Source organism: Furipterus horrens, unplaced genomic scaffold (assembly GCF_987537825.1).
Source record: "Furipterus horrens unplaced genomic scaffold, mFurHor1.1.pri manual_scaffold_7, whole genome shotgun sequence".
Lineage (NCBI taxonomy): Eukaryota > Metazoa > Chordata > Mammalia > Chiroptera > Furipteridae > Furipterus > Furipterus horrens.
The window spans coordinates 105,661,956-105,678,122 of record NW_028327177.1 but is presented as its reverse complement, the minus strand read 5'-3'; the positions used below and the strand labels follow the sequence as shown (position 1 = coordinate 105,678,122).

The 16,167-nt window shown below is 46.1% G+C and overlaps 1 protein-coding gene across 2 annotated transcripts in view; it reads right to left on the bottom strand.

Moving 5' to 3' along the window:
• IFT122 (intraflagellar transport 122) overlaps window positions 1-16,167 on the bottom strand; it is a 67,198-nt gene that overhangs the window by 22,047 nt on the left and 28,984 nt on the right. For both annotated transcript variants that reach the window (XM_090284205.1, XM_090284206.1), the window contains exons 12-17: window positions 15,306-15,443; window positions 13,817-13,981; window positions 11,472-11,669; window positions 7,169-7,309; window positions 3,779-3,832; window positions 819-980 (exon numbers count right to left, since the gene is read on the bottom strand). In XM_090284205.1, the coding sequence (XP_090140331.1) occupies window positions 819-980; window positions 3,779-3,832; window positions 7,169-7,309; window positions 11,472-11,669; window positions 13,817-13,981; window positions 15,306-15,443 (858 nt within the window). The remainder of the gene's footprint in view (window positions 1-818; window positions 981-3,778; window positions 3,833-7,168; window positions 7,310-11,471; window positions 11,670-13,816; window positions 13,982-15,305; window positions 15,444-16,167) is intronic.

Genomic DNA, 16,167 nt, shown 5'->3' with positions numbered 1-16,167 from the left:
GCTCCCGACACTACTGAGAAAGGCAGGTTAACAAAGGCACCTCCAGGGAAGGAAGAGCCTGGTTGCTCAATGCACCCAAGGCTCTTTTCCCCTTACATTAGGCTCAACTGCAAGTGTCCTCAGGGTCTGGGCTCCTCAGTGGGACTCATGTTCACACAAGCCATCCAGTACCTGCTCCAGGAAGGTCTCCCTCATGCACCCATACCTGCTGGGCCCTCCAAATGTAAGGGGAAATCTCCACCATCGATGCTGCACCAGCCTGGGTGATGGGGGCAGGGGGCGCACTGTGCTAGCACCAGAGGAGAGGAACTCTGTCATAGTTGTCATAGTGTCTCCAAGGCCCAGTGCGAAGGCCAGTATCAGACAGACGGCAGGCGCTTAGGAAACCTTGGCTAGAGTGAACCACACTGTCCTGTATGAGGATGGTAGAACCATTCATGCCTGAGGACATTGATTCTTGGTGGCTTCTAGTGAAGTTTTGAGAGAATTTGTGGGAGACAGCCCTGACGCCCTGAACTGTGAACACTTAACAAAGGGACACTGATGATTCAGACTCACAGTCCATCCAGCTGTCATTGACAAAGGTCTGAAGTGTCATATTCTGTCCTTTTAGCGTCACCCTGAAGGGTCATGTTTAAGTCGGCTTCAACCAGTGGCTATTGATGGTTCCTTTGCTTACCAGTTTGCTGACACTCTCTCTGAGGTTATTGCTATTTTCTGTCTGCACCACCTGCTGGGGCCAAACAACTCCAACACCGCAGTGTCAGAACACTGGTGGGTTCCATGTGGCAGTGTGGGCCAGGATGTGGGGGGATTACCTTGGCATACTCAAACATGCGGAGGTCAGTGTACATGTCGAGGGCAAGGTTCTCGTGCCCACTCCTCTTGTACAATTTGGCGGCCTCGTGGAACTTCCCCTGGTAGGAAAACACATCTGCCAGAAACAAGTCATTGTTGGTCTCTCCCCGCTTCTTCCTCTCCTGGAAAAATTAGAAGCAAAGGAAATGGCCTCTGCAGCCATGGCAGGAAGCAGCCTTTACAAAGGTTAGTTGTTGCTATTTCAAGTTAAGCCCCTGGACCTTCCTATTGGAACCCACACTGCTGGGCTGCTGTCTCTCACCTAAGTTTCTGTGGGGACTGCTTGACAACAAAAGCAGATTTCCCTCCCCCCTCTGAGAGTACAGATCAAAGAGGTGCAAACTTTTATTTGCTTAATGGAAATTCCTCAGGGCTGCTTTCTTCCAAGGAAACAACTGCATATTTAGGATAGTGTGTACTGCCCGTCCTGGGAGGCCCCCAAGCTCCCCAAATCTCTCACGCCTGGTTTGGCTGAGTTGTGACTCATGATCATGGTAGACAAGGAGAAAGTTTAGGGTTTCTTCCCCAGAAGGAGACCAACAAAATAATATAATGAGTCTCACTATGTTCCTGTCTCTGAAGTGAAGGTGAGCGATACTGCGTGCTGAGCACTCACTAGGTGTACACTTCCTACATGGACCCAAGGGTGGGTGGTACCACGCAAGCATAACACTGAGGGAAGCTGAGATTCAGAAGAGGAGCAGGTTGAGCTCCCGTAGAGCTGTCATTTGGACTCAGTCTGTCTGACTCCAGATGCTCTTTGTACCACATAATGCCACCTTCAGAAACAATGATGGTCCCCAACACACCTGTGTGTACATACACACATGCACTCACACACATATGTGTGGCGCATACACATAAACATGTAGCAGTGCTGAGGATGAATAGAAATAATTGGCACAGTCCTTTCTTCTGTGTTGGGGAGCATTCATTAGTCTACAGCTCAAGTATTTGTAAACACTCAATAACACCCAATCTCTCATCTCCAGCAGTTTCTTTTTGCTTGTTTTCTAGCAAGTATATCCCTGTAGAAGAAGATGAGACATTGAATCAAACTCCCAAACAAGCTGGTGAAAGTTTTAACAGCTGGAGGCAACACGCTTCCCCACTGACAGAAATAATTTTTAAAAACAAAAAGAAACTACAGAGTTTAGGCTAATCAGCCAAATAAACTGACTCCTAATTGTAGGAAATGATTAAAGCCTCACAGTGAGATAAAGGAACAGGTTACACTAGCTATGGAATTTATGGCATATCCATTCTAGGCCAAAAAAATATCACCATGTTCAAGAAAATCGGTTTATGTATATTCAGTATGTGTGAAGTCATATAGGCAGATTCTCTTCCTCCTGCTATCAGTAGTTACATCTCACCTATCCAAACCCTAGGAAGGAAACTCGGTTCTCTGGAATAATGCCAAATACCTAGAAGCAAGCAACTAAGACCTTAGAGCGGCTAAAATGGATCCTTACCTGAAGGCACTTTACTCTTTCAAGAGACAATTCTTACAAGTTTACTTTAACCCACTGCCCAGCTCATAGCATGCTAGAGGAGGCAGTAGTAAACCAGGAACGTTGTAAGACCTGGTAAATAACAAGAGGTGGTCCCCACAGGAGTCAGTTACCTCTGCATAGATTAAGACCACTAGATCCTGACCAGATGAATCATAAATGCCACCTCCGATCATAAGTGATACTAGGCATTACAGATAGATGGCTCTGAACAAACTCTTCACCATGCGCGTAGGTAAGCAACAGAAAACACAAATGCAGCTAATGATGGTGCTGGGGGAGGAAGTAGATGTTGGGGGGTGGGCCCTACGACAGAAGCAACTTTAACTTAGCGAGTCACACAGCCTAGAGTAAAGACAGTTTGGGAAATAGAACTGGCTTTGAATTTGAACAGAGCTTTTGTCTGTGAGCCCTTAGGGACATGGCCTAGCCTTTCTGAGCCTTAGTGTCCTTATTTATCCAATAGGAATACAAACAGTATCTGTCTCATTAAGTAGTTGTAAGGATTTAAAATAATATACACATCAATCATGATCATGCCCTGGGGCAGAGCAGGCACTCAGCAAATGGCAACAATTATTAGGCTCAGCAGGCTGGGAGCTCCTGCAGGTCTCTGCCACTCAGCTCTGCCCACTGGGCTCAGCATAAGGCGTGGCCCACAACAGGTGCTTATGCTGAACTGAATCAAAGGGACAAGACATTTGCTGGTTTCTTCACTGCTTCCATATGGTAATTCAAATGTATCTCACATTCCCATAGCCTCACAATAAATCTGTTCAGGAGAAAAAATATGTATGCCTTTTTACAGACTGTCAGACTGCACTAAGATACACAGGAATTAAGAATATGTTCCACCATCACCCAGCAAATGGTGCTCGTAGAACTAGGCTCTTTAGTCCACCCCAGCCCTCTCTAGGTTTGGTTGATGAGGCTGCTGTTCTCAGCTAGGAATGATGGGCTACAGGAAGGGCTACAGAGCTCCCTGGGTGCCCAGCTCAGACCTCCCTCCCCAGGACTCACTGCTATGGGTGAGGCATAGATCATTTGTATTTGGGAAATGCCTCCTACACTGGCACGTTACGGAAGTCCTAGAGGATGGTAACTAGCTAACAACCACTGCAAGGAAAAATCAGTTACTGAGAACCTATTTAATCTTCCTAGCAACTATGCAAGGTAGAGAGATCAAAGCTCAGAGAGATCAGGAACCAGCTCCCGGCCCCAGCTACTCCTTGCCCCCATGCACTGTCTCCCCGCAACGGGGCATTCTGCATCCCAAGGGCAAGGCTGTGGCCCCAACACCAGCGGGCTCTGTTCACATGGCCTCAAGGCTCTCGCCTGCTGGAAGAGCTTGTAAACCACTGACAGCGAGTCTGCTTTCTAGAGAAGAAAGAACACTTCATCTTTACCTCAATGCTGTTGATGAGCTCTAAATATCGGAGGTCTTGTACTCTGGTGAAGGCCTACAGAGGAAGAAATAAAAGAATAAAATCAGCTGGGTGATTGGCTGGGGGTGGGAAGTCAAGCTTTAGAAAGTGAGCCAGTAAGGAGGGAAGAGCAGCGAGCATTGATTAATCACTGTGTGTTCAGGAGGGTTATACCACCCAGTGAGGCTTGCCTTTATCCCTGGGATTAGTCCATACAAAGAGCAAAGAAGCCCTGGCTGCATCAATCACTTTGGGATTAGGTCAACAAAACTATGATACTGCAGTCTGAGATGGTGCCCACTTAGATGAATGTCTATGCAAAAGGGAAGAACAAGCCAGTCTGACACTGAGGCAGTGGCATCTGAGCGGGAGTGGGGAAGATGTACTGACCAAGGAGAGACTGCACGCACATCTTGGTGATGTGGACGGAAAACAGAAGACAGCTATGCTTACCAAAGCACATAAACACAGGGCATTCAGAGCCCACAGTAGTGTCATAAAGGGAGTAAAGGAGGGGAGATTTGAGAAGGAATAAAGATGGTTTCTAGAAGGAAGGGGGAGGTAGGGAATGAATCACTCCAAGTCCCTGGAAGGCAAACTCTTGCGTAAATCCTAAAAGTGTAGCTCTTGCCTTGGACTCACAGTACAGCCAGAGACTTTAACCCATGGGCTGCTGGAAGTTTCCAGGCACTCATCTTCATGCAGACTGATATTAACTAAGCCTTTTCTGTTGCTTTCAGATTCTGCAGGGGATTTAGAGGAGCATAACCCACCACGTCAGGCTGATCCTCATGTGGCTTTGCTATCAATATTTGTACCCAGCTGTGCTTCTTTACATGGTCCCATTTGAAATGGGCTGCCACATACCTAGAGGAGGCAGCCTGTCCAGGAGCTCTGAGAATATGAAATGCAGAACAACAACCCTGGCCAATTGCAGCCTCTACTTAGCTGTGTGATGTCCTCCATGCTAAAAAGACTTGTGGAAATGAGGAAGTCACCCAGCCTCTGGTGCCTCACAGATGACCACAATGTGACTTCATCTTTTCAGACCACAGGGCCAGGCATCCTGTCGGGCTGGGGACCCATAGATGAATATGCCTTGGCTCCTGCCCCCTCCCCAATTCAGGGGCTCATATTCTGAAAGGGGAGGCAGGCAGATTAAACAGATGAACATGGGTAAATCTCCTGAGCTAAGAGCTATACGAGTATGAACTAGATGCCATGGAGAACACAGATTCACTGTCTGAGTACAGGCAGTAGCAGAGGCAGGATTAGATAAAGCATCGCAGGGTGGGAACCTGGCAAGTGGGTATTCCTGAAGAGGAATTCTTTGAATGGGTGAAGCAGGTATCACATGAGCAAAGGCATAGAGAGCTTAGAACACCTGTGTTCTTCACTAAGCTATTATAAACCATCTTTGAGGTCTGGGCTTCCTTAAGGCAATATGATAGGGAAACGTGGAAAGTCTGGCAGAGTAGCAAGTAGGAAATAAGGAGCTTTCTAGTCTCAGTCCTAGCTCTCTTTCCAGCTAGGGAGCCTGGACCTACTTCTTCCCTACCACTGAGAGAAATCTGTTTCCTTGCAGTTCCTTCAGCCCTGACATTCTGCAGAGTCAGGGGTGCCCTCGTTGGAGTGGTCAGAGTGGTCAGAGTCACAAGGCTTGTGAGTAACCTCAACGGAGGGAAATGTAGAAACAGAGAAGCTTTGCAGTTCTACTCAAGGCAGTGGTCCTAGGTGCTAAACAGCTCTCTTCTGCCATCTAGTGGGCACAGCAGTCTTTGCCAGGAACCATTCTCCACCTCCATGTGTGTGCCTAAGCGACTTGGCAAAGCAGAAAAAGAAAGGCTGAGGATTAGGTATTTATTTGGATGAAGTGATCAAGTTACAATCTATGGTCAAAATCTTGTGGCTTTAATACAATAAGTTTTATTCTCAGGGAGTGTTTGGGGTGATAGAGAATTGGGGGTTGGTATTAAACAAATGGATGGCCATTCCAGTTTAGCTTTCATCAAAACATTTGCCGAGCATGTAACACTGTGCTAGGCACTTCTGTCTAATTTCATTTCAGGGTAAAAACAAACAAAATATATTCTAGGAATCCTCAATTATTCTTCATTCCTTCTGGCATTTTGGGTTGGGGCAGGAGAGGGAAGCTCTCTCCATGGAAATGTTTCCTCAGTCCTCTGTATTCTTGAAGCCTTCCTCTACCACTTTTCTGACACAATAAATCTAAAACTATAAAACAGACAATTAATATATATAATTATAATTGTACTTGTTTTAATAACAGCTAGCATTTGTACAACCACTGCTAGTTTTAGAATCCCTTTTACAATGTGACAGTTAAGCCTGATGACACGGTGTCAGGCAGGCTTGGCAGTTAGTGTTTCACCCTCCTCACTGTAGAAATGGGAGGGCTGAGGCTCCAAGGGAGGTGGCCCGCCTGGGGCCGTCTAGCCTGTTCACCATGAAGCTGGTCTCAACCAGGCTTCTGAACCCTAGTGTAGTCTCTGTCCACTCTCTTTTCATGCTTAGAAGCCTAGATCTAGCATGGAGATGGCATCACATACTTCTGCAAGTCCTTCCCTACCAGCTCAGATGTGTGGGCAAATGAGTATCTGATTAATTGGCTTTGGGAAGATAAAGACAGAAGGGAGGAGTAGGGGACAGGGTTGGAGGCCATTCCTTTCTCCCACACCTCAGGTTCCAAATGGAAGGCCAACTCAGAGACAAAGCTGGGCTCTTTCTAATAACCCATGGAAAGGGATCAAATTATTTTTTCAGCCATTTCTGTAATTTTAATAGAGCAAGCCAGGAAATGACACCATGAATCAAGCTCATGAATCATGCCATGAAGGTATGTGGGGAGTGACGTGGCTGTCAGAATCAGAGAGCTCGACCATCTCTTCCACCATACTTAGTAGAGTGCCAAGAAATACAGGCATTGTGTAATAAATGACCTAATACCAATAAGTGCTTATATCAATAACAAAAGCTACCATTTATGGAGTGCCTATTATGTGTCAGGCTTTTAGCTTGGTGCTTTACATAAATGATAGCTAATAATAGTGACAGCTAGAATCTGTCAGAGGCTTCTCCTGTGTCAGGCTTTACAGGCATTATCACATTAGATCTGTATAATTTTTGAGGATGGGGGCCTATCAGCACCCTAATTTTACCCATGAGCAACCTTAAAAAGGCTCCTGCTTACAGTTAGGAGGTGGCTGAGCTGAGAGCTGAACCCAGGTCAGTCTAACTACAGAGCCCATTGCAGTATGCATTTGCCTCTCCATATGTCACATGGACCCCCTTCTGCCTCCTCAAAGGACCCTTCGAGAACCAGATTCTAGCTCATGCTGACTAGATGCTTACCTTCTTTGCTGTTTCAAACTCTAATCCTTCTAAAGCTTCCATGGCCAACTCGCGCCAATCAGTGTCTGTCACACCCAAGCAAGCAATCTGGTAGGCTTCCTTGAACATTTTCCTATCCAGGTACTGGTACATGGGAGCAGACTGCAGGATTTCATCAAAAAGAAAGAAGGTCGTTTTCAGAGTAATGCAAAGAGTCATATTTATACAAAGCCTGACTCCAGATGTGGGCACAGACTTAAATACAAATGCCTGCAGAGCATGCTACATTGGTTAGTCGGTATCCTTCTCAGCCAGCCCCTTTCATAGCCAAGCCATCCTGTTCAGCAGCACACACCTCCTGCCCATCCTCCTCTCCACCACTGGCTTTATCCACCTCCAGACTTGCCTCACCACAGATGTCGCCCTCATCTGGAATGCCTTTGCCCCACTCCCCACCCCCACTCTGGAAAGTACCTATTTGGCTTTCAAGGCCCTGTTAAAATGAAGAGGTGTTTTCTGGAAAGTCTTCACTGACCCCTCTAGGAAAGGAGGCTGGGCTTCCTCTGCCCTTTGTCCAGATCTCTCTCTGGTTGTGTTGTAATTACAAGCCTGTGTCCCCCACGAGGGCAACAGTGGGGCTGTACTTCCTTCCCTCAGCAGGCCCACAACCTACATTTGCTGGAGGAATGAACAATGCTACTGTGAGGAAGGGGTCTGGAATAACTTCTTACGAAGCAGGCTGAGAAAACTTCTTACCCCCCCCAGGAAGGTAAATGATTTGCTTCAGGTTACCCAGGAAGGCTGCAGACACACTACTGTTAGTTCCCTGACATTAGAAACCTGCCTGCCATCCCTCCTTCCAAACGGGCTGCCTTGCTGTGATACCTGTGAGTGGTTCCTAACAACCTCTGCTGGCAGGTTTACACAGAACTTTTGGAGCTGTCCCAACACTCCTGTGCTGTAGGCATTATCACTCCCTGATTATCACCCAGGAGGTTACACTCAGGGAGGGCAACTGACTTGTGTAAGGACACATAAGTGGCGCATGGAAGATCCTGGAGCTGGCGCCTGGGGTGACCTCTGGGATATGTGTGTGTGTACATGAGAACAAGTGTGAGCTGGGTCTGAGTGCCTTTCATGACAAAAGGCCCTGCGCTTGTTTGTAGGCGAGTGGGCTGAAGGGAACTACAACTCTCCCCTTCTGGATTCCTAGGCAGTGCAGATCAATCAACCCGTACCTCTGTGCTAATGGTTCCCAAATGTGGAGTTGGAAGTGCTGTTTTCTCCATTTTGGGCCTTAATCTTTGAAATTTCCTGTCACGTTTTTTAGCTTTAGAGTTGAAGGAAATTTTTTTCTTTTTAAGCTGTTCTACTCTCTGACAGCAAGATGTGCCTGCATCTGAGTACCCATCTTTCCTGCCATGCCACCCCACCCCGCTTCCCTCCCTTCAGGTCACAGCAGGGTATGGACACAGAAGCAGCTGAGCTAGAACCCAGGCCTGGCTCAGCCACATCCTAGTTGTGTGAATTTTGGGGTGAATTAACTTCTGTTTAGATGCCTTGCCCAGCTCACAGGCCACCATGGGCAAACAAAAGAAGTGCTTTGAAAACTGATAAAGTGCTGGGCAGAAAATGAGCATGCTCATCACATCCAGTCTTTTCTCAGCCCCTCCCCATCTCCCAAACTCTCCCACCTTGTTCCCACCCTCAGCTTTCCCTGTTTGAAACACCCTCGCTGCTTGCTCCTTGCTGCCTTTCCAGACCGTAGGGCTCAGATCAAGACCACCACCTATAAATTTTCTCAAAACTCCCCATCAGCTGACTTAGGTGGCACAGTCAGAAGAAAGTCAGGACTCCCTCCCCTAAACTGTATAACTTCTCACCATGCTAAATGCCTCTTGGGTGGGACAGAAACTCAGACGGGCCCATCAAAATCAAGCACTGCATAAATGGTTAACATTTGGACTTGCCTGGGAGGCACAACCTGAGAGTGGGAGTTTTAAAAATACCCTAACTGAACAAATGCCCTCTGAGCTCTACTTTATCTTGCTATTGCATTCCAAGCATGAAGTCAACCACCCGCCCTGAGAAGAAGCCCAACTGGGGCTCACAGCCCTACTTGGCAGCCCTGACAAACTGTTTCTTGCACAAGATGATGTAAATTTCGAAAGGAAACCAGAAATCCCCAGAGTGGGTCTGATGCTTTCTCCCTCCTCCCTAGCCCTAAACCACAGGATAGCTGAAGGCAGAGGCGACAGATAAATAGCCTTTGTTTTGAGGCTGGCTTTCCTAACCCTTGGCAGTTCTGACCTGCTGCATCAGCAGGATAGCCTTGGTGCAGCCATGGGGGGTTGGGGGGCTGGGGGTGGGGTGGGGAACTCTCACTTCTGAATCTTAAGAGCTTAGCAGAGGAAGCCCCAGGCACCCCCTTCAGCTCCTCCTGGCCAACCAAAGTCAGGGAGCAGCAAACTGGATTTATCTTGAGGTCAAAACGGCAGTCTTGGGAGAAAAAAACTTTCAACCAGCATAGCACGTTTGGCATGATTGAGGAAGACCGGGTTTCTGAATGATGTGGTGTGTTGACGAGGGATGGGGAGCAGATGAGGACTGCAAGGGAACAGTCCACAGGGGTATTCTGGCCTCTCCTTCTGCCGCCACTTCCACCCACGTCTCTCCCTTCTTTCTCTCATTTTCTTTTTTTCTCTTTCCTTTTCCTCAGGTCTAAATTCCACTAACATTTGTTGAACAACGGCTCTGTGTCAGGCACTAATAATTCCTGCAGCAATGAGTAACAAAGGTATCATTAGCTGAGAGGAAGAAACAAACTCTAGTCCCACTCTTTACAAGCAGCCAAGCCAGGGAGTGAGTGAAGGCGAGGTGTGTGGGGGAAATGTGGACTGATGTAGCCTGCCTGAAAGGCAGTCTGGAAACATGTCTAAAAATCTTTTAAATGTAGCCCGAAGAGCCCTTGACCCAGCAATTTCACTTCTAGGAATTTATACCAAGGAGCTAAGATGGGATAGGTGCAGAGGCTTAGCCAGAAAGATGCTCACTATCTACAAGAGCAAAAGGCTGCAAACAGCACAAATGTCTAACAATAGGTTCTGGGTGCAGTAAGTTGCGGACTATCTGGGAAGTAGGACAAAAAGCAGTCACTGAAAACAACAGGAGAGGAGGCAGGGCAGCAGGGAGGAAGGTGTGGTTATAGCAAAAGGTCGGTGGTGAAGAAACCGTCCTACACAGGTGACAAATTTGTGCTGCAGTATTGCAAACTGACAAAGCTGTATAAAGGATCTCTGTATGACATCTTATAATTATATATGAATCTATAATTATTTTAGGATTTAAAACTTCTAGAGAAGGACATTTATTGACATGGAGCCATGTTTCCAGTAGATTATAAAGTGAAAAAGCCAGATGGCCAACAATTCATACAAAGTAATGGGTCTGCAATATGTAAATGCTAGGTTAAATTAGAAAATGGAGATAAAGGAAGGTGAATAAAAAATCTCCTATTTATAGCACACATTCAATAAAGTAAGCACAGTAAATCTGGGGTTTCATCTATAGGAGCAATACTTACAGATAAAAGTCACACAACAATATTTGTAGTATGATTTCACCTTTGTTTAAAAATTTATATACGATCATATACTCCTAGTTATATATTATGCATATATTACAAATCCATATAGGAAAGGTCTGGGTGGATACTTTCCAAAATATTTAAGAGTGCCTCTCTTTTGAGGATGGGATTCTGCGGGCTAGTCTTTCTTTGGTCTTACCTCTGTTTTACGACAGTTCTACAGTGGGCATGGCTCACATTCCAGCCTCCCGTTTCTCTTCTCGCCTCCTCCTAGTTGGAGAGACTTTTGCAACAGTCCCATGCCCCCTGTCTGGCTTACAGACCTCAGCCTCCACACCTCATCCCACCCCTTTTCTCTCTCTCTCACGCATACCGCCCTCACACACGCCCTGCTGGACTCGCAGCTTTGCCGGCTTGCTCTGCTCTGCCCCAAGCACTGCTCTCAGTGAGACACAACCCTGTCTGCTGACAGACAACCCTGCATACCTCTTCCCACCCCTACCAGGAAGTGGGGATCAGTGATGTGGAGCTATTTGCCCAAAGACACACAGATTACATGGAGTGGAGACAGGATTTCAGATTCGAGTCCAGAGTTCCTTCCATGACATCACAGCTGCCATTCTTGTCTCGCTTTCCTCTCTCCTCACCACTCCCGCTCCAAAGCACCAGTGAGGGGCCTGGCTTTCCTGACCTTGTCTGCCTTACCACTGCTGAGAGCTGACCAGCACCCTGAGTTACCTGTGGCACCTCCACGGCTGACATGGAGAAGACATGGAGGCAGAAGATCTTGGAGCCGTTGTAGCCGACCACAAAGCCCTGCAGCTTCTGCTGGTGCACAGGGAAGGTGCTGGCTTTGATGTTGAGGTAGCCTCCTCCCGAGAAGCAGAGCATATCCTCACACTGGGTATTCCAAGCCACACTGTTCGCGTTTGGTTCCTGAGGGGCAGGGATGGTGAGGATCCTGTGACTACCACCTTGGGCTTGGGCACCATTCATTCCTATATTCAGTCAAGTTCTCTCTTTAAAGTCTGAATCCCATTAAATTGATAACAGTTGGATAGAGGGAAAGGGAAGAAAAGGGGGTCCAAATAAATGGATAGCAATATAGAGGCAAGCAACTCTATCCACTTTTGTATGTTGGAGGTTTTGAGTTAGTAAGCATTATTTTTGAATAAAAATTATTATCCTGAAACATTAATCACTACATAATAGGAGAGAAAATCAGTAAAGTGGAGTCTACTTCTGTTAGGGAATGAGTATACATAAGTATGCATGGAAGAAGGTTTAAAGGGATATAGTCCAAAGAATTAATAGTGATTGTCTTTCGGTGAGTGGAATTGTGGGTGCTTTGTATATTCCATTTTTTCTTTGCCTGAAATTTTCTTTTGGTCATGAACATCTATTTTTTTTTTTTTTTTTATAATAAAAAAAAATGAGCTATTTAAAAAAAATTTTTTAAATACATTATTTTCTCTATATTTATAACCTGCACACTGTAAAAATTCAACCACCTGGAGAGGTACCCCCCTTCCCCCACTTCCTCTCAAAGTTTTTTTCTCAGCTCTGGAGACCCAGGGACCAGCAGATGTTCATACCTTTCTGCCTAGAATCTTTTACAATGCCTAAATCGTTTACAATCAGCATGGATTACTTTTATAATGAGAAAAATAAGCAACATAGCTGTTTGCATTTGCAGGGGACAGGAGCAGGGGAGAGGAAAAAGATAGCTGGGAATGTTTATGACCCCTGGCAAGGTCTGAGAATTACCTTCCCCAGCCTACTACAGAACCCTCAGTGGGAACAGGGAAGGACACATGCCCTTCCACTCCTATATGGTTCTAGGCTGGACACAGATTCATCATTTGGGGCTGCTAATCTACCTAGAGGGGGTGATGTTGAGGCTGATGAGAAGGGAAGTAATACTGAAGGCCCTATCTTGTGCCAGACCCTGAGCTAGGCACTACGGAACAATGTTTAGTCCAATAGCAATTTTGTGAGGGGGAAATTACTCGTTCAATTTTAGAGGTAAGGAGAAGTTGAGACTCAGAGAGGTTCGCAAACTTGCTTGAGATCACACAGTAAGCGATGAAGGCAGGGCTGGAGCCCAGATCTGTCTGAAGGCAAAGCCTATGCTCTTTTTTTCCCCTAAACCACTCTGCCTCCCTAGTTATGCGAGTGAGTTATCAACTGGCAGTCACCTGAGGCTAGTGGTAGCCAGGTAGCTTCTTCCAAGTGACTGAGGCAGCTCCCTACTCCAGCACTCCTCCACCCTGCTGATTCTGCTGCTGAGGACAAGGAAAAGCCCAGATAAGGGGTCCTCAATCTGCCCACTATACTAGGAAACCTTTAGTGGCTGAGGAAGTCAGTCAGGGAAGGTTTTAGCTTTGGGGGAACTCACTTCAGGCAATCAGGCCCTTCCACTTACAGAGCAGCACTAAGTCCAGCAGAAAGGCCACCAGGCACTGGGCATGGAGCCTTCGGGCTGTCTCCTCCAGTGCCACACTTCCTCCAGCCACAGGACCAAAAGATGTGTAAACAATGCCTATCTCCAAAACAGTTCACATTTTGCTGGCTCTTATAGCATCCTTGTGAAATAAATAGAAGGGAGGGCCTCCCCCATGCCTTTCCGATAATAAAACTGGTCCTGTTTCCTTACTGTGTCTAAGGTCATTCACTGATGCAGGCAGCCTCCAGTAGGTGAGAAGCAGACTTTTTCAAAAGTCATCATCACATTAACCCATGCACTGTGAGCCCACAACATGTCCCACTTAGATTTATTATTATTCATTTACTGTTCTCAGTAACCTTGTAAGAAAGATATTACCTGCTCATCTTACTTGTAAGGAAACCACAGTTTAAAAAGACTCACTCAGCTCCTGCAGCTCATGTGTGGGAGGGGCGGGCTATGTCTGGTGCCCTCTTAGACTCTGCACCCCTTCTTGGCCCCTACACCCTTATACCTCACTGCTCCTCCCAGAGACCTACCTGGAAGCCAGAACATAAGCACCTCCTGTAAGGACTGGGAAGCTAGAGGAGAGTCTCTAATCAAAGGAACATGTCCTGGGCAGTCCCTGGGACTTCACCTGAAAAAGCAACTCCTTGGTGTGGATGTCATAGACCAGGCATGTGTCATTTTCATCCACTACAGCCAGCTTGTTGCGAGAGGCACTCATGTCTAAGCAGCGCACGGCTGTGGCCTGCTTCAGCAGGATGATAGCAAAGAGATTGTCCACAAAGATCTTCAGAATCTGGCAAAATTTCAGAGAAAAAAGTGTGAGTCACCATGGCAACAAGACTCTGGAGCATTGCCAGGCTGTTGGAATCCCATGTGTTCTACAAAAACAACTCCCACTAACTTCACTAGACACTCTGTGTAGAGAAAGGAAAGGGACCAGGACTTATCCTTAGGAGACTAGAGTGTAATTCATCAGAGGTTACCAAAGTAATGACATGTCAGCCCCAAGACATGACAAACTCACTTGAAAGTCTGCTTAAATGGGGATTTGTTAACCACATTATCCAACTGCAGGCTTAGGAAACATCATCTAGCAGAGATCTGAGTCACTAACACAGGAAGAGGCTGCTATAAACACTGACAAGACATCTGGTACAACCACAGCAAAATAATGATGATGATGATGAAGATGATGATGATGGTGAAAGCAATTAGTTACTGTTTTTGAAAGTTCTGTAAAACATGATCCTCATTTGTAAAACCTGAGCCTCAGAGAGGTGAAGTGACCTGTGCAATGTCACACAGCTAGTCAGAAGCTCAGCACAAACATGACCCCAGGTCAACCTGCCCCCAAAATCCATGCTTTCAGGCCTCACACTGGAAGTGACAGCTGACTGTAACAAAGAAGGAGGTTTTCCTCCCCTTTGGTATTGCTTATTTTATGGTCCCTGCTAACTCATACTCCATGACTTCACTTCCCTCCCCAGGAAAAGCCTGACAAACCTCCGCCACAAGCCATCTGCTAGACAGCTTGGCTCTCACGCTAATGCAGTTACATTTTCACTTTCAAATTTCCATGTAGCCCACTTAGAACTTTTCTTATTTTGAGCAAAGAACACACACAGAAAACTGTTCAACTTTGTGTAACATAGATTTTTCCACATCTATTTGAGCAGATGGTCCATTTTTCTTATAACATCTAGGAATAGCCTGCAGACGAGCACCCTCTGGGACACAAGCTAGAACACACTTAATCCATTCACTACCCTAATAGGGATCTGACCTAAGAAATGATCTCTGCCTCCCTCTCTAGCAAGCCACAGAAATTGCACCTCTAACAGATTCCCCACCTTCTGGTGGCTTCTAGCCCACTAATCTACTCAACATGCAGTCCAGAGGCTGCAGTGCCAACTCTGCCAGAATGGGGCATGTTATGCGTCTGAGGGCCACCTCAGCTTTGGCCTGAGGCTATCCCCACAACCGGAAGCCCTAATGTGCCCGTGAGGGGAAGAAGCCTTTTCCTGCCCTGGAAACATATCTCAGAGTCCTAACTTGATGGCTTGCCTGCAACTGCATGCAGACAATTAGCCTGATGGGAGACCCGAAAGAGCACTTACCTGTCCATTCTTCAGGCCCACTAACAGACCTTCCCTTCCTGGAGGGCCACCAATCACCTTGATGTAGCGAATGAGAGACTCCATCTGCCACTCCCGCTCCTTTACTCCACTGAAGGACAGGCACTGCAGCCGTCTCTCCTAGAAAGCAAAGCCATCTCTGCATGGATATTCAACAGAGTAAGTGTTCCCCAGGCCCAAGGAGATCTTCCTGCCTCTTAAGGATGGAAAACACTTCACATTCTGGATCTATCTGACCTAATCCCGATAAGTGGTATCGTTAATCCTTCATGAAAGTCTTCACATGAAGCCTAGCACAGCCTCAAATTTTCTGTGCAGACCTATATGCAGCCAAAAGCACGCCTGTTTGCCACTTCTATCCTATAACCTGTGGCCCCCCTCAACTGCTTGAAGTTCTAGGCTTTTAGAGAGATTTAACAGTATTTTGCATTCATTGATTCCTAAAGGATTTCTTTTATTTTATCATTTCCTATAGGCCTAGTTTCATGAAACCAAATCCACTTCTACTTCCAAGAAGGATGATGAGTTGGCCTTCTCTCAAAGTCTTTCCAAACTTCTCTTGGCATTGACCTAGACATTTTCTAGGAAGCTCTAAGTTCAGAAATTTTTTTCTGTGAAAAAAATCTAACAGAAAGTAAAAATTTCCTTTACTATTTTGAACTAAAATACATTTTTTGTTGTTTAACTGAAGAATAAAATAAATTTTTATCTGTATATGTTTATTAAAAAAATCCATCTTCATTTTGTTGGATATCAAGTTAGGCTTTAAGTCATTAAAATATACATAATCCTAGTATAACAAAATACTTTGCAATACAAAAATAGTATTCTCCAGTTTATGGCC